This window comes from Monodon monoceros, unplaced genomic scaffold (genome assembly GCF_005190385.1).
Source record: "Monodon monoceros isolate NGI ecotype Baffin Bay Population unplaced genomic scaffold, NGI_Narwhal_1 Super_Scaffold_2, whole genome shotgun sequence".
Classification (NCBI taxonomy): Eukaryota; Metazoa; Chordata; class Mammalia; order Artiodactyla; family Monodontidae; genus Monodon; species Monodon monoceros.
This window is the reverse complement of record NW_021703776.1, coordinates 78,159,063-78,182,114: the sequence shown is the minus strand read 5'-3', so window position 1 is coordinate 78,182,114 and position 23,052 is coordinate 78,159,063. Positions and strand designations below refer to the sequence as shown.

Here is a 23,052-nt window from a genome sequence, read left to right as displayed (position 1 = left end):
TGCAGCTACCTCTACATTCCCCTACAAGGAAGGGTGTCATTCCATTTTTAAATGATTAACATTAGCAAGGGGAACAGGGTGCTTCAGAGGACTTGTAAGTGTACATAAACAATGATATTTGTAAAGGAGAAAAGTGGATTAACAGAGCACCAGGACGGGAGAAATTGGCAAAGTATAACAATAACAGCAGGGAATGCATCTGAAAAAAATGCCTTCGTTTCCGTAAATACGCTACCCTAATGTTTTCTGTTAAAATGAGGACTTTACCTTAAAGGATTATAGCAAAGAGAGAAGAAAATAAAAGACCTAAAATAGATTCTAAGTGAGTCAAGGAAAGTCAAATAGGAAAAATTAAACATGAATTGCCTTATTCTGAGTGATATCCATAGACATTTTAAGACAGCTTATGCATTTTATACCTACAGGAAGATTAGAATCCCTACAGTCTTCTTCACCTAGCTTACAAACTTCAAGATACTTAGTTGAAGGGAAATAGAATCCTTCTTATTTCCTGGATCAAATCCAGTCTCTCAAACTGGGTAAAAAGAATTTGAGATAAGAAAATAACTTGCCAAGGAAAACAGAGAGAAGGTTGTCTTGTGTTCTGCCAAATAAAGGATATGCTCTCAAGAATCAAAGGAAGAAGGGGACTTGCTAAAACCTTTCAAACAAATACAGCTGGTACTGCTTGGTCTCAGGATGATCGTGGAAAAATAGAATCCTTGTATGCATGGTAAGGCAGGAAAATCCAAATATTGCTTGTTCACATGTTCATGAGAGTAAGGAAGTCCTATTGCCAATGCAATGTCCACGCTTACATTTCCCACAATTTAAGAATTAAGAACAAAAAGTTGGAAAAAGCCTAGAGAAAAGCAAAAGCGACAAGGAAGGGGTAGAAAATAAGAACTTAAATTGCAATTCTGTGGACAAAACCATATTTAAAATTTTGAGGAAAAGTTAAAGACATGTTTTGGGCTTGAAACAAAAGCCTATGGTCGTTATAATTTCCCATCCTCATTTCTAAAGAAAAAAGAACAAGGGCAAAAGAGTCAGAAAATTGCATTTAGAAATAGATAAGTTGTTGAAAATTTCCTGAAAGAAAAAAAATCAATTAAAAAATAAATAGTCTAGACTAACAACAGGTTGTGAAAGGATTGGAACCCAATAGTTGTCAGCACGGGACAGATTCTTCAACTCATAGCTACTGTCCATTCAACTATCCTCCTATAGCTTCTTTTTTCAGTCCTTTTCCACATCTCTCTCTCCTATCTTCAAAATAGTTTGGTAGTCTGAAACGTTTAAAAGCTGGCATTCTGGCATAAAAATTGCTATCTTTCAGTTTTTATTAGAAATTAATATGATTGTGTCTCTAGATTGATAGTTTCAAAAAGTTTTGTAATTTCAGCATACTGGGACACATAAACCTATGTGACATAACATATAGCCTAACTAGAAATTCTGCTAACAAAGAAATTATGCCCCAAATTCACTATCTATCTGAAGAACTATATAGAGTCCCAAATACGAAGGACAATTTTCAAAGTAGCATGCTTAGATACGACCAAGGTAAAAGTACACATTTCAGCTCAACGCTTGCTCCCTTAGCTAAGGGAAGGCAGAGCAGACCACAGGCAAGGATGGTCAATGACAGGACAAATAGTATTTGAGTAACCACTCTGTATCAGGTATTTTACACGTTATCTTGGTAAATTTTGTAACTTTGAAGTATGTTGAATTATCTGTTTATGCTACACCTTTATTAAACAGAAATTATTTTCACTTTATGGATGAGGAAACAAACTCAGAATAGCAACTTGGCCAAAGTCCATAAGGTTAGAATGACAGAATAAGAACTCCAGCTTAGGCCTATCTGAAGCCTATACTTCTGTTACTATCCTGGTTCACAGGTTTGAAAATATTATGAAACTAATCTCTACTTCTCAAGAATTGGTAATGCTTTCCACTATCACTGTGGCTTTTACATATAGGAACCTCACTTTTTTTTTTTTTGCGGTACGCGGGCCTCTCACTGTTGTGGCCTCTCCCGTTGCGGAGCACAGGCTCCCTACCTGCAGGCTCAGCGACCATGGCTGACGGGCCCAGCCGTTCCGCGGCATATGGGATCTTCCCGGACTGGGGCACGAACCCGTGTGCCCTGCATCGGCAGGCGGACTCTCAACCACTGCGCCACCAGGGAAGCCCAAATATTTTATATTTTTAAAGTGTATTGATAATGGTTTAGCAGTCTGTTTAGTACATCCAAGATTTGTACTGGGAGCTTTCAGAAATATAAAAATCAAATAGTTTTACCAAATTTCATTTGGCAAAGGATAGATGTCCTAAGTTTAATATAGGTAACTCTTTTGTTTTAACCGAATAGCAAGCAAACATGATGGTAAAGTTTATGCAATAAATGCTAATTTGTTTAAAGTGGAGATGCTTATTTATAATTCACAGCAGTGGGTATTATTTATCATTTACATATTTCAAAACTTGGTTTTAATACAGCTGTCTCGTATTTAATTTACTGAACAAAGGGGGTTATCCTAGGTGGCTTTCAGTATTCTGAGACATACAAAAAAAAAACAAACTCCTGAGATCTATAAGTTCTAAGGATTAAATCACAATATGTATTTCCCTGGGTGACACCCCAAAATGGGCACATTCATTTTGGATAAAAAGAACACAAAATCTTTCGGGTTTGAGAGAAAGAAAACGACGAGAGGGGGGAAAAAAGAAATATTTTTCAATTCACAAACGGGGGGGGGAAATGTGTGGAGGACCCTTGGAGAAGAGGCTGAACTGAAATGTTACAGACACATTTGTCCTACGAGACACACCAGCGGGCGGTAGAGATCTTTTCTAAGTGCGTCTGCTTTCTCGGAACATCCATCAGCAAGATCTCTGTTTCAGAATTCTGGGAGAGACCTGGTCCTTCACTCCCACTCCCACTGCTGAAGTCTGGACAAACTCTGAGAAACCGTAGGCACCTGCGGCTCTGACGGAACCAGCGAGGAGCACGGGGGAGCGCGTCCCTTCTCCCATTTTCCGTCTGCAGATTCCAGACCTTTCTGACAAGTGGTGTGAACGTCCGGCTGTCGCGCCCCAGAAATGCGACCTCGTCCGCGGAGCATGACCTGGGTCTGCACTGAAGCTCCGCAAAGGTGTGCGTCCGCAGAAGAGAGACGGGCAGCTCGGCCACGGAGACCTGACGCCTCCTCCCTCCAGGCCTCTGCCAGCGGAAAACACCCGAGAAAGGAGCCCAAACCCGGTAGTCCGCGCCTGACCCGCAGCCCCGCATCCGGCCGCCCCTCGGCCGGAAGGGGGCGTGGCCTCGGTCCGGCGCGGCGAAGCCAGCCGCGACGTGGGGGGGGGGTCCTCCCGGGGCCGCAGACGCGCGTTTCCGGCGCGCTCCCCCGCGTCTTGCGTCCTGTGGTCTCGCCCGTCCCCGCTGCCATGTTGAATTGTGCGGCCGCCGCCGCTGCTGCCGCTGCCGCCGCCGAAGGAGGGTTGGAGGAGGAGTTGGGAGTTTAGCGCAGTCGCCGGAGTGCGAAGACAACGAGCCTCCGGCCAGAGCCTGGGCTGGCCGGAGCTGGGACTTCCCATTCTCAGCGCGGCCCGCCGTCGACTCCTCCTTCCCGTGGCCTCCTCCACGCGCCGGCGGAGCTGCGAGATGCTGCGCCTCTGATTACCCTCCTCCCGCCCCTGTCACCGAGAAAGGGGACGAGAGCTCGCCCACTCGCTGGAGGAGACGGCCCTGGCCTCCCTACCCCGCCGGCGAAACCATGAGCTCCGGCCAGCAGCAGCCGCCGCCGCCGCGGAGGGTCACTAACGTGGGGTCCCTGCTGCTCACCCCGCAGGAGAACGAGTCCCTCTTCACCTTCCTGGGCAAGAAATGTGTGGTCAGTGGCCGAGACCCGCGTCGCCGCCCCCGGCCTTACCTCACGGGCCCGGGCTGGAGGGCCGGGAAGTGGGAGTGGGGAAGGAGGCGGGAGCGGCGCGGGTGGGCGGTGGTGCTGCCGGCCAGGCCTCCCGTCGGCCCCGGCCCCGCGTCGGCCCTCCGGCCCCGCGTCGGTCCTCCGGCCCCGCGTCGGCCCTCCGGCCCGGCTTCCTGGGTGCGGGCCGGCGCGGCCGGACGCCGCCTCCCGGACCTGCCCGGGGAGCACGCAGGGAAGTGTCACCTCCGCAGGCCTGCCCTGGAGCCCTGCTCGGTCGGACCCGGGTCCGTGCCCTTGCTGCTGACTCAGACTTTACTGTCAGGCCTCACGGGGATTTTCTTCTTGCCCGAGCTGCTTGATCTTAGTAACTGGGTCCCTGGACTGGCCCTCGCTTCTCCACCTACAGCCGATCTGGGGGCGCCTTTCTTCACAATGCCAGAGGTTTCAGGAGTGGGTCGGTCGGGGACCGAGGCCCAAATATGAATGAATCGGACCATAAGGTGGTTTTTTAATCTCCTTTGAGGATCTTCATTCCTTTGAGGAATGAAGTCGAGTGCGTCTGTTAAGAATGAGGGCAGGAAATGCTACTGCTCCCCATTGCAGAGAAACGAGGTTTATTTCTCCAGCGGTCTCGCCCAGGCCTGGTTTTTCTCTCCTCTCCACTGTTTTTTGATCTTGGGTTTTTTTTTGTTGTTTTCTTTTCTTTCTTTCTTTCCATTGGTGGGAGATGTTGCTCTCCCACACCAAGCGCAGAGGAACCGCAGTCTCCAACAGTTCTTGGCCTTTGGGGGTCTGAGCATGGGTCTTAGGTTCGTGCAGTGCGGCCTGGTCCAAGCCCCGATGGCCGGTTGGGAGCGAGCAGCTCTGCTGTGGGAAGGGGAATGTGTGTTGTTGACGGAAGCGTTCATTACACGGGCCGCTGGCACTTCTGCGGGTGGGGAGGTTCTGCTCTGCGGGATAGGCCTCGTTAGGCTGCATCTTACTGCGCTGGCTGGGTTGAACTGTGGTTGAGTTTGTTGGAACGCTGTTTGGGTCCCTTTCTTCCCCCTTTACTGCTTAACACCTGCGGAGTATGTGCCACTGGAACCCGGGAAGCACCGAGTGAAATGCCAACAGGGCTGTACCTTTTACAGCTTTTCTTAGTAGTGCTAAGTGTGTCAAACCAGACGCCACCTGCCTGTTTGAGAAGTTGGGATTAGACAGGTTCTGGGAAGTTACCAGATTAATTGTTAACTTTCTAGGAGTTTACCCTTTGTATCCTGTGCCATCCAGTAGGAGATTGAATCATTACATTCAGTTCAGATGTGTTTCAGATTTCAGAAGTTAGACCTGATTAGAAGAATAAAATGAGGGGGGTGGCTTAAAATGAGAACTGGGGGACACAACTGTAAGGGCAGTCAAGCCCTTTACTCCCCACACACACTTTTTAAACCAATGAGAAAACTGAGCCAGTGAGCCCGAAGTCACCCAGCAATTTAGTAATGTAACCAGAACTAGAAAACCAGGACTCCTGATGCCTACTCTGTTGTACTTTCCACTACATCATGTTGTTTTAGAAGAGTTTTTTTTCTTACTTGTTATTGACTTATTTAAAAGTGGTATGAAAGGAATAGTAACTTCTATTTTTCATCAGAAACTGATATAATTAAAGTGTAAGACTCTTAAAGCAGCACTAATTTTTGAATATTTTCAACTTAGGAAAATCTTCAGTACTTCAAAAATGACATTATTTAAAGTTTGTGGGTTTACCACTTTTGTTGTGTAATCTGTATCAGAAAGCAAGTAGTTGTACCATGTGTTACCTACCAGACGCATTAACTTTAAGCAGGAAGGACATTACATTTATACCCAAGTATACTGACTAATTGCTCTGTGCTTACCTGTAATGTTTACTGGTTTCAAAAAAATGACTGATGTGGAAGAATACAGCGATAGATAGAGAATGAATTTCTGTCATTTAAAACCACACTGTTGTAGTTACCTGCTCTTGTGGTGTGAAATGGTTGCGGAGATTAACTTTAATATTTGAAGTCTCCAATTATTACAGAGTAAAGAATGATATGTTAATTTTCTGGAACAATCCTTTTTTTTTTCCTTTGCTGACTATGCAGTTTTTTGTACAGTACTGAAATACATGGTCTCATTAAAAAAAAAAAAATGAAGCAATGAGATTTATAGGTCAGACCAAATTTGTTTAGCAAGATGTATTCAGAACTCTATCTAAGAATTCAGGAAATGAAACAGGAGTAGTTGTAGTCCCAGCTCTCAAGGAGTTTCATTCCTCCTTTCACTCAGCAAATATGTATTGAGTAGCTAAATGTTGAGGTCAAAATCAGGGTTGATGCCTGCACTAAGGGAGCTTACTATATCTAAAAAGAGAAACAAATGTGTAAACTGGTGAGTATGTCAGTACTTCAGAGTGATGTGCAAGAGGCTGCATGTCACAATGGAAAATCCTGTATCCTGGCTTTGTAATCAGCAGATCAGGGTTTAAACTCATATGGTCACTTTGGACAAGTTTCTTAAGCCCCCTGTCCTAGCATTGGTTTTCTCTTTTCTAAAATAAGGATACTATCTCTTGGGGTGGTTGTGTGGATTAGAAGGACTATATGTGTAGATGCTATTATTTTTATAAAAGTTTAGGAGATCAGAAGAGAGGATGAGTAAACGCTTTTTAGAATGGTCAGTACCTGAACATTTAAGATTAGTAGGTATAGTCGTCATCGGGTGCTCAAGTCCCTTGCAGTCAGCCCTCCATGTCCAGAGATTTGGAGGGCCGACTACCCCCCAGGTTGATGAGAGGTATGAAACAGCTTGGGAAGTCAGGGGACCTCCTAATAGTATGTTATGGAGCAAGAAGGGGTCTCAAGTTTAGGTATGCATTGGAATCATTGGGGAGATGATTACAAATGCATATGGCTAGGCCAAATTCCTAGATAATATTCAAATTCATTGAGTCTGAGGTGTAATTGGACATTTCTATTTTTAGCATGCTTAATAGAAGTCTCCAACTTATATCACAGTTTGAGAACCACTGCTAAAATCCACTGTTTTCTAATAGGGTAATCCTGAAGCACATTGGAAATGTTAATAGGTTTTCCCTCAATCTTTGGTCCATAAATTCTTTCAGGACAGCATTTCTCTAACCCCATCAGATAACAATGTGTATTTCATAGGTGTAAGAGATGCAGTTGAGGAAGTATTGCGCTAGTTAGTGGGGTACCACAAGATCAGATTTGACTTTTAGAAAGTTTGGGGAGAAAGGTAGAGGCACTCTATTATAGAAGGTGGATTGAGGGTTGTTAGATTGGAGGCAAAGGAGATCAGATACGTGTTTACAATCACCTGCATGAAATATGATGAGGGTGTGAATTAAAGCAGTGCTAGTGGGATAAAGGAGCAAAAGACTCCAGTAGGATTTCATCCCCCTTAGGTAGAGGGCATGAAGGAAGGGAACTGGGGAAAAGGCAGGTATAAAACCACCAGCAGAAAAAGTATGCAGAAACATGCATGTGTCACTAGATGTAAATATGCCTAGATGTTAATGAAACTCTAGGTTGCTGATTGTTTTCATGGAGGAGGTGAATTTTCAGTAAAGCTATAGTTTTACCACAGTTTTTAAAAATAGATTTTGAAAAAGTTGAGGGTTCATTTAAAGTTACATGTAAATATGTAAATATATGTTATGTAATTTTACATAAAGTTAATAGTTCTGTTGCAATTTATTAGCTGGTGGTATTTTCTTAGAACAATTAAGAAGGGTTAGAAACAAGATTACTAGGTCTAGTTTTGTAGTTCTGTTGCCTTTCATGTGTGTGATTTAACTTATTTTCTGTAAAGAGTATATCCATCTTGCCAAGAAAAGTTAAATATATCCGTTCCTGAATAAGTAAGAAATTAAGGATTGGGAGAAAACAAAACCTTATACTATCCCTCTGGTCCAGATGGATTGGGGTTAGAAATGTTAACTATTACCATTCCCTGCATACTCACTTGTTTTGTTTCAGGATTTAGTGATATTTAAGAAGGCATTTTTATTAACTAAGTTTAATTTTTATTTTCTTTAGTTCCTCAGCACTTGTTTTAAACTTGCTTAAAGTCTTTAGTTTTTTGTTTGTTTTCTCACCCTATATATAATTCTGGGAGATTAGACCTTATGCCTACATAGTCTTCTATAATTTTTATAATAACCAGCATACAGATCACTAAATACTTACTGATTGCATAAATATAATAGCTAACTTGTTTACTCCTTAGGAGTTCATTCAGCATTTTTCATTGCTTGATCAGGTTGTTAAAACCTTCAGTTTCTAATACAGATGGTATCTGGACTTCAGTCTTCATTTATTAGGAGAACAAAGTGGTTTAATTCTTCTGCTGAACTAATGTAGTTGGTAGCAGTAGCTGTCCAACATTTGTTTCTGTGCTAAATTCTTAAATAGGTTTAGAGAGAGAGGTGCCTATGAGGGATGATTGTCTTGATGAAGCCCTAAATTGAGGCGGTCCTGGAGGGAAGTTAGTGCTGGGAATGTATTTCACCTTGAGTGATATTTAAGGAGGAAAAAAAAGGTAAAAATTCACAGGATTTGGAATAGACAAAGACATGAAGGCAACCTAGGCTAGTGAAGAGGGAAAAGGTGAGTACAAAAGTGAGTGTCATACGGGGTGAACTATAAGCACAGGAGATTTAGAAGAATCCAGCAGATCTGGGTTTATATATCCTTTTTTTTGTTATTCTTAGCTCTATAGTATAGTCATATTTCTTAACAAGTATGAGCCTTAGGTCTAGATTTGTAAAATGGACTTAGTCAAGGATTTCAGAGAATAATGCAATAATGTGTGTAAAGCAGTTAGAACGCCGGCCACTTACAAATTGTTCTGGGAGTTGGAGAAGCATGTGAAAGAATGTTGTCATTAATACTATTCACTACTTGGTTTAGATTTCTTGTTACTGGCAGAGAGGTTTTAAAGTAAAATCTTGAACTGTATATTGTATTTGTTTTGATTTAGGTAAATTAATTCTAACATTTTGGCTTAAAGTCAGTACATTATAGAGTATGTAAATTAAGAGTTAAGCAGCAGCTGGAACAAATCTCTTTGGGGAATTTCTGGGCAGCCTAAGCCCCTCTGGCTGCTGACCGGAAAGGAAAAAAGGGATACTGGCATAAGAGTTAGGAGTTCCTGGGTTTTAGTCCATGCTCTGCCACCAATTAATTGTGAATGTGAACAGGTATCTACCTTCCTGAACCTCACTTTCCTGGTCTGAAAAGGAGTGGTTGGACAGATAACACCACAGTCTTTCCACCTTTAATGTTCTACCACTCTAAATGTTCTAGTTGCCAGGGACTCTAGCAGGGAAAGAACAGAGCTTCTGTTAACCTTGGCATATGTGTGTTTTGCTCAGTGGAGACAAAGATAGTATATGTCTAAGTGCAAGGTAGATAATCTACAGTCATTTCACTGCAGATTCCCATTTCTAACTCACCTTTTTCTTAGCATCATAATTTGATAGATATTTTACTGTAGAAAGACCAGGGTAAACAGAATTAAAAAGCATTAGTAATAGAATAATCAGCTCTTAACTAACTTTGAATTATTAATTATTTATTCTAATTACAAGGAATTTTTGGCTTATTATAAGTATGCCTTTTAATTAAGATAGAGTTATTTTAAAGAGTTCCTCTTTTGTTAACCAGTTCCGTCTAGAACCTCATTTCTTACATGAAACTTTATTAGTGATATGATAGTTTGGTGTTACCTTTTATTGCTTATTACCTAAGGTTGAAAATAAGGTTTTTTTTTTTAAGTTTTTAGTTTTAAGTGTTAGACTCAGTAGTTATAGTGAACTGACTTGGTTATTTTAGAATGATTAAAAGTTGAGGTTTAGAAGAGCAGATGGAGTTCAGCTTCATTATAAATTATTCTGTCTGAGAGTCATAGCTTTGATCCAACAGATAAGAACTCAGCATTATTAATAGAGTTCACTTTCATTGTAGAGGTTCTGGAAGCAAAACAAGTTTATACACTCTTCTCCAGAGTAATATAATATATATTGTTAACTGTAAATAAAATTCTTATTGCGGTATAACTGAACAATCTAGTATTTTTTTAAGTATTGTTTACTAATTAGAAGACATTTGGCATATTTAACTATATTCATAAATGTAGTGTAACAAAAATGTATTGTTTTTCTTTATTGTATCTATCAGTATTCTTGGAAATAGAGGATTACATCACTATAGTGTTAATATAAGAGAGTGGAATTATTAGAAAACATCAGTTTCCCTTTGGAATGTGTTGTAAAGGACTTTATGACTCTTTATTTATGTAGAAAAGCATCTTTTTTAAAAAATTTATTTATTTATTTATTTATTTGGCTGCGCCGGGGCTTAGTTGCGACATGCGGGATTTTCACTTGTGGCATGCGGAATCTAGTTCCCTGACCAGGATGGAACCCGGGCCCCCTGTACGGAGCATGGCGTCTTAACCACTGGACCACCAGGGAAGTCCCTATTACCCTTTTTTTTTTTAAAGAAACCAAATAACTGGCGTAATGTTGAAGAGATGAATCTAGAAGAACTCCCTTTAGAAAATAAAATCAAATGAAAGATTTGTAGTAACTTCATATTTCAATTACTATGACTATCTGTTAGTTTAATTGTTCTCTATGTCCTCGGTTCCTCTGCCATGATGATTTGGCTTTTTAACTTATTTTTTACTTGACCTGAAGATTACTATAGAAATCTGTCTCTATAAAAGGAGTACTCATTAAAGACCAGATAAATTGAAACAAAAGGAAATGCGAAAGACATCTGGGAATATAAAATGCTGTTAAAAATATGAGGAGATCGAAATTATCATCAGACAAATACCCAGTAACTTTAGGACAATGAAATATTTTAAAGTTTGATTTTAAAGTTAAACTTTCATATTAAACTTGGAGAAGCTAAAATTATCTAGTGTTTTTAAGTATTAAAATAGAGGTGAAGTTGTTTATCATTTTTTTTGGCTCCAAAATAAAAAATTTTAAGTGAAATTCTCCCTCCAGTAAGGTGAATACTTTTGTTGCCATAAAAATATCAGAGGATACCTAAATTCCTAAGAAATATTCATAGTAGTAAAGGAGCTTATTGATTTGTATGCAGTGCATGAAGCTAATCAAATGATTTCCTCTATTCTTATTAATAAAATATAGTCATGATCAAGAATTGAGGATTTGCTGAGTACATAACACCTTCCCGGTATCTTGGACTACATGGAAAGGGTAGGGAAGGTTTAGTCCTTACCCCTTAGTTGTTTACTAAGCCAGGGAAGACAAAAATTATGCATGTAAAGATAGTTTTACAAGCCAGCATATAATAAAGTTTTGAATAATAGGAGAGATAGGTGTATCACTGTGGGTTTTAATACATCATTGTGGGGTTTGAGCATGAGAACCTTAAATGGCCTACAGAATTTATGTCAGAACAAGGAAGTAGCCCAGTTCAAGTGTAGGAAAATGTGTGAGCAATTTAGGAGAAGAAAATTTTCATGGAGTGCTCTGCAATACTGAATAGACTGACTTGGCTAGAACTGAGAATGGTATTTGCTTGAGGAGATAGTGAATGATAAGTTCGAAAGATAAATTGAGGCCAGATTTTAGAAGACCTTGAACGTCAAACCTAGGGATTGAGCTTTAGTCCCTAAGTAGGGAGAAGTCACAAAGATTTTGATTCAAAAAATGTCAATATAGGAAGGATCTAGGAATGGGGAAAACTGGAAATTATTATTCATAATAAGAATAATTAACACTTTAAAGTTTACTAAACAGTTTCTTATTCATTATCTTAGCAGACCAGACCTGGCCTGGCTAAGGAACCTGAATTGTAGCAGCATCTGGTACGGAAAAAGGATTATGAAGGGTAGTAAATCCTTGGCCTTTGCTCTCATGGCAGACACCACTTATCACTCACAGCATTTTTTCCTACTTTGTCCTACACACAGCCACTACCAATCAGTCCAGGTTCACAGTTGATGAAATCTAGTTGCCACTCCAAGGCTCTATTCTAGAAACATTGTGAAGAAAAAAATGTCAGTACTTGGTTGGCTCTGTGAATTCAAGATGACAACAGAACCTCCTTGTGGAAATGGCTAAATAGTAGAAATTGTAGGATTAGAGCTGTTGGAATCCTTTTTACAGTGTTGGTTATTGAGGCCTTAGGAGTGGAGTTAGATCCGTGAAGGTGTGCACGTGAAGATTACAGAGGGAGGCAGTCTAGTCCATATTTGACTTGACCAACATTTGAAAAGGATGGGTTTCAGTGAGGAGTTGAAGGGGGAGAAGTGGTATTCTGCAACTTAACTTACCAGAGAAGTGGTATTCTGCAACTTAACTTTTTCACTTATATTGTATATCTTTCAAACATTTCCATGTTCATTTGTATCTGGTGCATCCTTTTCATTACTACATCCTATATTTTATGTATTTCTTATAGCTTATTAACCTCTCATAGTTTCCTAGGGCTAGTTTAACAAGGTACCGCAAACTGTGTGGCTTAAAAAAACAAATTTAATCTCTCTCATTTCTAGAGGCTGGAAGTCTAAAATCAAGGTGTTGGTAGGGTTGGTTCCTTTTGGCGGCACTGAAAGAGAATGTCCCATGCATCTCCTAGCTTTTGGCATCTGCTGACCATCCTTGATATTCTTCAGCTTATAGATTGATCACTCCAGTCTCTACCTATGTAATCATCACAGGATGTTTTCTACTTGTCTGTTTCTCTGTCTTCTTTTTGTATAAGGAGACCAGTCATTGGACTAGTGTCAACCCTAATGACCTCATCTTAACTTGGTTACATCTGCAAAGAATCTTTTTCGATATATGGTCACATTCACAGATACAGGGGTTAGGACTTAAGTGTATTTTTTAGGGAGACACAATTCAACCCATAACAATGGGTATTTTTAGAAACAGTGTATTTTTAGAAACAGTGCTGTAATGAACATTCAAATACCTATTTCTTTGTATCCTTTCCAAGTATTTCTATAGAGTAAATTCAAAGCAGTGAAGTCAGAGAGCATGAGTGTTAAAAAATAGTAATAGATACTGCTGAATTATCTTACAAAACAGGTGTTACCAAACTGTATAGTCACATCAACACTAGAATTTAAAAATCTTTTTTTGCTTCTGACAGTTTCACTGGTCAAAAAAATCTCATTGTTTGATTTGTAGTTTTTAGTGAAAAATATTTTTTCATGTCGGTCATTTATATTTCTTCTGTGAAATGCCTATTCTTGTCTTTAGACCATTTTTCTATTGGGTTGTTTTTTCTTAGTGACTTAAAGAACTCTTTAGGGATAGTAATTTTACAGTATTTTTTGGCAGTTCATCATTTTATTTTTCGACAAGTATTTTTGGTCATTGCATAAGTTTTAAATTTTGTGTAGTTAAATATGATAATCTTTCTAGAATATCAAGTTCTTATTTAATACTGTCCTAGTTGAGAACTGCAAAAATATTTACTCACATTTTCCTAGTACTTCTATGGTCTTATTTTGTACGTGTTATCTTTGAATCTTTCTGGAAGTGACTTTGGAAAACAAGGGTAGTAGAAAGCCAGTGCTACCTTTTTACAAACGATGTCATTTATTGAGCAATTGATTTTCTCCGATCTATTTGAAACGCTGTCTTACCAGATGTACTTAGATCCATTTCTACATTCTCTTATTTTTTGTTTATTTCTTTGCCAGTATACTGAATTTTTAATTAGTATAGCTTTATAATTATGACATAGTTTGATTAAAGTCCCTCATTACTCTCCTTTTCAGTATTTTCTAGCTATTTTTATGTGCCTATGCTTAGTATTTTTTCAAGACTGCCTCCCACCCCATCTCCCACCAAAAGAATATTTGCTTTAAAATAGCATTGGATTTGTAGATGAATTTAAGAAAAATTGACATAGTGGGGATTTCCATTGGCAAGCAAGTCTGTTTTATTTGCCACTTGTCTTATTTCCTTCTGTAGTTATATAGTTTTCATATCATCCGTACTAGCCATTAAATTTTTTTTTTTTTTTTAGGTACAAAAGCGATACCTATTTATACTCATTGTTTAGACACACACCACACACACACACACACACGCAGTCTGCACTATATGGAGTTAAAAAGGTAAAACAGCCCTTTACACTTCTCATCCCCTAATACAATTAGGCTCCATAGAAAGCTCTTAAGGTTTTGATGTGTCTCTTTCCCTTCCTTTTTGTTTGTATGTATGTATATGATTACGTATCTCTGCATTTTACCTGAAAGGGGTCATATTCTGGGCAGATTATATTATGTACATATAGATTGACCTCATGCTTTTTTTTTTTAACATTTTTATTATGGAAACTTTTAAACATATACAAAGTAAAATAGGATAATGAATCTACGTGGACCTGTCACTGAGCTTTAGTGGGCATCAATCATGGCCAGTCTTGTTTGCTTTATATCGCTACCCACTTTTGCCTTTCCTGTATTATTTGGAAATAAATAGCGGGCATTATATAGGGTTTTTTTTGTCCTAATCAGTCTGGCTAGAGGTTTGTTATTTTTATTGATTTTCTTAACAGATTTAAGTTTAACTGATTTCTGTTGTTTTTCTTGTTTTCTATTTTATTGATTTCTGTTCTGATATTTATTATTTCCTTTTGCTTACATTGGGTTTAAATTGCTTTTCTTTTTTAAGGTGGTAACTACTCAGGTAATTCATTTGAGACCTTTTTCTTTTTCTAATGTAGAGATTTAGTGCTATACATTTTCTTGTAAATACTGCTTTACTGGCATCCCACACATTGGACATGTTGTATTTTATTTTTCATTTAATTTAAATTACTTTCTAATTTTCCTTTTCATTTCTTTGACCCACAGGTTTTCTAGAAGTATGCAATTTAGTGTCCAAAGATTTAGGGATTTTCCAGATGTCTTTCTGTTACTGATTTCTAACTTAATTCTATTATGTTAGAAAATACATGGATCCTTTTTATTGATAAGAATATGGTCTAAATTGGCATTGCACATGCCTTTGAAAATAATGTGTACTCCACTGTTGGGTGGAGTGTTCAGAAAATGTTAATTATATCAAGATGGTCCGTAGTGTAGTTTAAGTCGTCTCTTTCCTTACTGATTTTCTGTCTACTTGCTCTATCAATTTTTTGAGAGAAAGGCATTGAATTCTTCCACTGTTATTATGAATTTGTTTCACTTTGCAGTTCTATCAGTTTCTCTTCACTTGTTTTGAACCTGTTTATCATGTGCATAAACATTTACAACAGTTATGTCCTGTTTGAAGAGTTGACCATCATGAAATAACCCCCTTTGTCCCTGATATACTTTGCTCTGAAATCAACTTTGTTATTAATAAAGCTACTGAAGCTTTCTTTTGATTGGTGTTGTAATGTTTTTTGCAGTCTTTTATTTTTAATCTCTTTGAGTCTTTATACTTAAAATGGGTTTCATATAGGCGGCACATAGTTAGGTCTTGCTTTTTAAGCCCAGTCTGGTAGTATTTACTTTGGGTGTTTAGACCATTTACATTTAATTAGATGATTATTGATATGATTGGGTTTAAATATACCATCTTGCTACTTGTTTTCTGTTTGTCTCACATTTTCTTTGTTCCTTTCCTCCTCCTCTTTCTGGCTTTCTTTAGATTGGATTAGTATTTTTAAATTTTCTTTTAACCTCTTTTTCTGGTTTATTGGTTGTAACTCTTTATTTTGTTTCTGTAGTTGCTTTAGGGCTTACAGTATATAACTTATTACAGTCTACTTTCAAAGGCTATTATATCACTTCACATTTAGTATAAGAACTTTACAATAGCACAGTTCCATTTCTTCCCTTCAAGCCATTATGCTATATTGTTGCCATACATTTTACCTTTAAATTCCTTGATACATTGTTATTTTGCCATAATGATTCAAGTATCTTTTAAGGAGATTTGATGGTAAGGAAAAAAAATTCTTATATTTATCCACTTGTTATCATTTCTGTTGCCTTTAATTCCTTTGTCTAGATCCAGACTTCTCTCTGCTATCAGTTTTCTTCAGAGTATTTTTTCCTCTCCCTCCCTCCCTTCATTCCTTCCTTTTCTTTCTTTTCTTCCTTTTTTTTTTCCCCCGCTTAAACATCTCTTGTAGTACAGGTCTGCTGCTGGTAAATTCTTTCAGCTTTGTATCTCTGAAAAAGTCTATATCTTGCCCTGAATCTTGAAAGATATTTTTTCTGGATATATAATTCTAGATTGATAGTTTTTTTTGTTTTTTGTTTTTCTTCTTTCTGTAAAGATGTTGCTCCAGTATCTTCTGGTTTGCAGTTACTGCTGACAGGAAATTTGTTGTTGTCCTTTTCTTTAATCTTCTGTATACAACATGTCTTTTTTCTCTGATTACTTCTAAGATTTTTCTCTTTATTACTGGTTTTAAGGACTCTGATTATGATGTGCTTTGCTCTAGTTTTCTTATTGTTTCTTATGTTGGGATTTCTTAAACTTCTTGGATATGTGAGTTTATAGTAAGTTTATATCAAGTTTGGAAATTTTTCAGTCTTTTTTCCCCCCAAATATCCACGCCCCCCCAAAAAAAGCTTGACTTCAAAAAAGCTGGACACATATAGACTGCTTGAAGTTGTCCTAGACTTCACTACTGTACAGCTCTTTTTTTTTCTTTGCATCTTATTCTCTCGCTGTTTCTTTTAGATAGTAGCTAGTGCTATGTCTTTAAAGTCACTAATCTTTTTTGTCTACAATGTCTAATCTGCCATTAATACCACTTAGATGTTAGTTTTTTCATCTCAGATGTTATAGTTTTCATCTCTGGGGTTTAATTTGGATTTAAAAAAGTATATTCTGTGTTTCTACTTAACATGTTCTATCTTTGCTCTAGCATGGTAAGAGCTTTTTCACATACTTGGTAACTTTTTTATTGGATACCAGATATTGTGACACTTATCTTTGAATTTTTAATGGTAAGGTGTTATTTTTTATTTTCCATCAAAGTATTCTGCATTTGCTAGTTGCTGTATTTTAAGAGCAGCCTCCCCCCTCCTTTTGCAATAATAACTAATTAAATATATCTGAAGATACTAATTTTTTTTTAAGTTCTCATCATTGAAAAAAATTTTCAATTAATATTCATGTAGTTGCTCTCTTCTTTTCTCCCGTTTCCTCAATTATCTGATTATTCTTGGCTGTGGTCCAAATTTATGTTTGAAGGTCTGATTTCTAATATAGATAGTTAGCTTGTATCTTTTTTTTATTAATAGACTTTATTTTTTCAGCTGGTTTAGATTTACAGAAAAATCGTGTGGAAGGTATAGAGGGTTTACGTTACCCTGTCTCCCTCTCCCCACCCCCGCTTTCCCCTATTATGAATACCTTGCATTAATATGATACATTTGTTAAAATTGATGAACCAGTATTGATACATTGTTACTAGCTAAAGTCCATAGTTTACACTAGGTTTTAGTCTGTACAGATATATAAGTTTTGGTTTTCACAAATGCATGTCATATACCCACCATTGCAGTATCACACAGAATAGTTTCACTGCCCTAAAAATACCCTCTCCTCCACCTATTTATCCCTCCTCTCTGCTGCTGAAACCCTAGGGTCCATTGATATTTTACCTTCTTTATAGTTTTGCCTTTTCCAGAATGTCATAGTTGGAACCATGCAGTAGGTGGTATTTACAAACTGGTTTCTTTCACTCAGCAATATGCATCTAAGATTCCTCCATGCCTTTATGTGGCTTGATATCTTGTTACTTTTTATTGATGAAAAATATTGCATTTTAGTGTGGATATACCACAGTTTATTTATCCATTCACCTATTAAAAGAAATTGCAATTTCTTCAATGTTTGGCAGTTATGAATAAAGCTGCTATAAACATTCATTTGCTGGTTTGTGCATGGACGTAAGTTTACAGTTGATTTTGGTAAATATCTAGGAGCATGATTGCTGTGTCATATGGGAAACCTGTGTTTAACTTTGTGAGAAACTGACAAACTGTCTTCCAAACTGGCTGTTGCATTTTGTATTCCTACCAGGGATAAATGAGGGTTCCTGTTGTTACACATTCTCATCAGCATTTGGTGTTAGTATTTTGGATTTTAGTTATTGTAATAGGTTTATCGTCATAGGTCATCGTTTTAATTAGCAAGTCCTAATGCCATATGATGTTGAGTATCTTTTTGTATGCTTATTTGCCATCTGTGTATCTTCTTTGGTGAGGTGTCTGTTCAGTCTTTTTGCCCGTTTTAGTTGGATTGTTAATTTATTCTTATTGAGTTTTAAGAGTTCTTTGCCTATTTTGGATATACATCCTTTATCATATATGCATTTTGTATATATTTTTATTTGGTCTGTGGCTTTTCATTCATTTATCAGTTTCTTTTGCAGAGCAGAAGTTTTAATTTTTTTTTTTTTGCGGTATGTGGGCCTCTCACTGTTGTGGCCTCTCTCGTTGCGGAGCAACAGGCTCCGGACGCACAGGCTCAGCGGCCATGGCTCACGGGCTCAGCCGCTCCGCGGCATGTGGGATCTTCCGGGACCGGGGCACGAACCCGTGTCCCCTGCATCGGCAGGCGGACTCTCAACCACTGCGCCACCAGGGAAGCCCCAGAAGTTTTAATTTTAATGAAGCCCAATTTATCAGTTTTCTCTTTGACAGGTTGTGCTTTTGCTCTTGTTCCTAAAAAGTCATCATGAAACCCAAGGTCATGTACATTTTCTGTGTTATCTTTTAGAAGTTATTTAGATTCACACTTGACAATTAAATCTGTGGTCAACTTAGAACTAATTTTTGTGAAATGTGTAAGATCAGTATCTAGATTTTTTTTTGTTTTTGTAAGTGGATGTCCGTATTTCAGAAAGATTATCCTTTCTCCACGGAATTGTTTTTGCTCCTTCGTCAAAGATCAGTTGGATATGTTTGTGTGGGTCTACTTCTGGGCCCTGATGTTATTAATTTGTGTCTTATCTCTTTTTTGTCTTTTGATTTCTTTCCTCCTGTTTTCAATTGCATTGATTTCTGCTATAAATTTTATTTTTCTTCTTTTCTTTTTTTTACTTTGGATTTAATTTGCTCTTCATTTTCTAGTTTCCCAAAGTAGATGCTTAGGTTATTGATTTTAGATCTTTTTTTCTTTTCTCATACATGCATTCAGTGCTATAAATTTCCCTCTAAGCACTGCTTTTGCTGCATCCCACAGAATTTGGTAAGCCATGTTTTAATTTTTATTTAGTTCAAAATGTTTTAAAGTTTCTCTCGAGACTTCATTGATCCATGTGTTATTTAGAAGTATATTTAATCCCCAAATGTTTTGAAAATTTCCAGCTGTCTTTCTTATATTGATTCCTACATTGTTGTCTGAGAACAGACAACAGTGTATGAATTCCTTGTTGTTGTTGTGTTTTATGGCCCAGAATGTGGTCTGTCTTGGTGATTATTCCACGTAAGTTTGAGAAGAATGTGTGTGCTACTGTTGAAGTATTCTATAAATGTGAACCAGATCCAGATGGATGGGATTGAGTATTCTCTAAAAGATGAGCACTGTCTATTTTTTAGGTTCACTTGAAAACCACAACATTGTTTGTTTATTTAAGTGAATGTACTGGAAATTATTTCCTGCTTCTGTGCTCATCTTACTGGCCTTGACATGCTTTGAAAATTAGTGGGGAAAGTACATTCTTATTTTTAAAAATATGTTTTGACTTTGGTATGCTTTTTTTGTCCCCAAACCCTTGCTCACTCCCCTTTTCTGTGGGTGGAGGTTGTGGTGGCAGCAAATTCCTGTGTTTTGTGGCATTTAAAATATTAGGAATGTGGTTGCATTGACTGAAGTTTTTCACTATGTCATGTAGATGTTTTTTTCGGTCAGTGAAGTGCCAAGAAGAGAACTGTTGTCATCTAAAAATAATTTAAATAGCACAGATCAGCAATTTCTACCTTTTTGAAAAAGTATTTAAAATAATTTTGATAATGTAGCAATAATTAATATGATTCTAAGAAAGAATCCTTTCACTTTTCACCTTTCTCAGTTTATTTCATCCAGTGAATGAGTGCACACTGCATTTTAAGTACTGTGCTAGGGCTGAGGGAACATACATGGCCCTTGTCTTTAGAGGATGAACAGTTTATTGGTAAAACATACCTCACATAGGAATCTATAACAAGTCATTCAGTGATAAGTGCTTCATTGGATGTGTAAATGAAATGTTATGGCTTAAGGAAAAAGGAATATATTGGCTACCAGAGGATCCCATGGAATCCAAAACAGAATTGAACAATAAAGTTTCAGGAACAGCAGGAGGCTGGGAAGCTCTGAGAACAAGAGTCAGTGGAACTTCTCTCAACTCCATTCATCTCTTCCCTGAACTCCTCAGTCTTATGACTCAGTTTGGAATTCTAAATTCCTGGGAGAGAATCTAAACTGACTGAGCTGTAGCACCTGTGCTTGTCCCTGGGAAGAGGCAGCAGTTCTCTAACAATTAGAAGTATTGGGGGTGGGGGACAGGCAGGACCTGCAAGGTAAGTTTATCATATATATAAAAGCTAGTGAAAATCCTACCAAGATACAGTACATGATTATTTATTTGGTCTGTCACTGACCTAAACCTTCTTTAGGTGCCATTGTTAAAAATGTTTACTCTGTACTATACTGGCGTACTTTTTTAGTCACAACTTTGATCCTAGATTCGCAGATAGTAAAGGTGTAAGAGTGTCTTTCGTGTTTTTGGAAGCTTGGGGTTTTTCCTGGTTCTCTTTATTTTCATTGACCAACTTGTTGAAAACTGAGGAATGCTGGAACTCCAGTTACTAGTTTTTATAAGCTGGTGGTAGAGCTGTTCTTATTATATAAAATCCTCACATCTTACCCACTCCCCTGCCCCTGCTACCCACAAGTTCTTGATCTATCAAATGGTAAAGTTCTTTAAAAAAAAAAAAAAAAACTAATATGATATACCTTTTAAATACAGTCAGTTTCCTACTCCTTTGTAGGGGTTGCAGTCTAACATCTAGTTATGCATGGTCATTCGATTTCAGTAATAATAATCAGAGTTAGAAATGTTGGCTCATGCATTTAGAATAAAAATTGCCTTTTGAAACTAGCAACATTGAGCTTTCTGAGGAAGTATATAAACCTTGTTTTGTTGAGTAAATTTATTTTTCAAATTACTGACTAGATCATTATTAATGTTTTACACTACAATTTTAAGTCTCTGAAATTGTAATAAAGTGTAAATCTTTTTTTTTTTTTAATAGGTGCATGGAAGCTTGTACATATCTTTTTTTTAATATTATTTATTTTTGGCTGTGTTGGGTCTTCATTTCTGCACAGGCTTTCTCTAGTTGTGGCGAGTGGGGGCTACTCTTCGTTGCGGTGTGTGGGCTTCTCATTGTGGTGGCTTCTCTTGTTATGGAGTACAGGCTCTAGGCATGCAGGCTTCAGTAGTTGTGGCTCACGGGCTCTAGAGCGCAGGCTCAGTAGTTGTGGCTCATGGGCTTAGTTGCTACGACATGTGGAATCTTCCCAGACCAGGGCTCGAACCCGTGTCCCCTGCATTGGCAGGCAGGTTCTTAACCACTGCACCACCAGGGAAGCCCTATAAAGTGTAAATCGTAAAAACAACTTCAGAACTGTTCTTGCCTATGTGCAATCCCCACCCCCCTTTTTGCCTATCTAATTCTTATGCATAATGTATGGGAGAGTCTCAGATGTTGTACTTAAAGTCCTTAAGTTAGGTTGTACATTGAATTTAAACTGTTACTTACTCTTAGATTAACCTTCTCTTTGCATGTCCTTCCCCAGCTTGATTGTACATATGAAAGTCAAGCAAATTAAATGTGCTTATATATATAATATATAAGCACATTCCTGTGATTATCTTTAAAAGCTTGGATAATTATGAATTGCTGCATATATAGTAACAAAATATGGGCGATAGAGCCAACTGTATTTTAAACTTGCTTACTTGATTAGTCATGTTTAAGAGTTCAAAAGGGGAAAGTTTGTGAAAGAAATCATAGACTTTGACCTTCATTACAGACATAGGCTATCTCCCGGTACTAGCCAAAGTTTGCTTTTCTCTTACTTTATAGCTTTAGACACTGTAGTATGTTATTTTCATCAGTGTTCACTTCTAATTCTTTTTAAGGGGAGGGCTTTTAAAAGCTACTAGAAATGCTTCCTCAGTTATAGTTTTCTAAATCAGAAAGATGATGTTTTTATTTTTCTCAGACTTATACCACGATATGACACGAATAGGTCTTTTGTTTTTCTTTTGTGTGTGTATTTTTCAAATCAATATTTAATTTTTTGAAAAGCTAAAATATTTACATGGTTTAAAATTAAGTGTATGAAAGGTAAGTGAAAAGTTTCTCTTTCATCCTATCCTACATTTATTTGCCCAGTCCCTCCTTGCCTGACAAAACCCATGCACACACAGAAAACCCCTAAACAGCTGACAACTGTTACTAGCTTTCTGTGTCTTTTTCCAGATGGTTTTATGCATATTTAAGCAATGCAAATTATTTATTCTTGCTTCTGCTGTTGCACATAAATGTTAGCATACTATACCCTTCATTTTATATCTTGCTTTTTTCTCACATAACAATGTATCTTGAAGGTCTTTCTTTATCATGTGTTAAAGAGCCTCTTTATTTTTTTTTTTAAGCAGCTGTATAATATCCCATTGTATAGCTGAATTATGGCTTATTTAATAAATTGAGTGGGTATTTTTCTTGATGATCTAGAAAATTCCAGTTGCCTGAGTAATTTTGGATAATTTTAAGGTTCTGAAGGTTTGAATTAATAAATGTAAGATCTGAATTATTTTAATAGTTTTGATGGAAGTGTTTCTAAAATGAGTTATTCCTTTACCCTGGTTTAAATAGACCAAACTGAACTTATTTTAACGCCTATATGATAAGGTAGGTCATCTGTGTGAACATTTTGGGTACCATATATTTTACTGCGTTGTATTTCCTTGCCCCAAAGTCTGTTGTTACTGTAGGATGCAAATTATCTAATCATCTTATGAATTTATTCATCTTTACCATGGTAATACTTTTTAGCGTTATTGCCAATCAGTTATAG

At 37.7% G+C, this 23,052-nt stretch overlaps 1 protein-coding gene across 1 annotated transcript in view; it reads left to right on the top strand.

The window, feature by feature from the left end:
- Positions 1 to 3,274: 3,274 nt before the first annotated feature.
- Positions 3,275 to 23,052, top strand: part of WASL (WASP like actin nucleation promoting factor) — a 66,630-nt gene continuing 46,852 nt past the window's right edge. Inside the window, exon 1 of the mRNA XM_029233228.1 lies at positions 3,275 to 3,902. Within this exon, the coding sequence (XP_029089061.1) occupies positions 3,786 to 3,902 (117 nt within the window). The 5' untranslated portion in view covers positions 3,275 to 3,785. The remainder of the gene's footprint in view (positions 3,903 to 23,052) is intronic.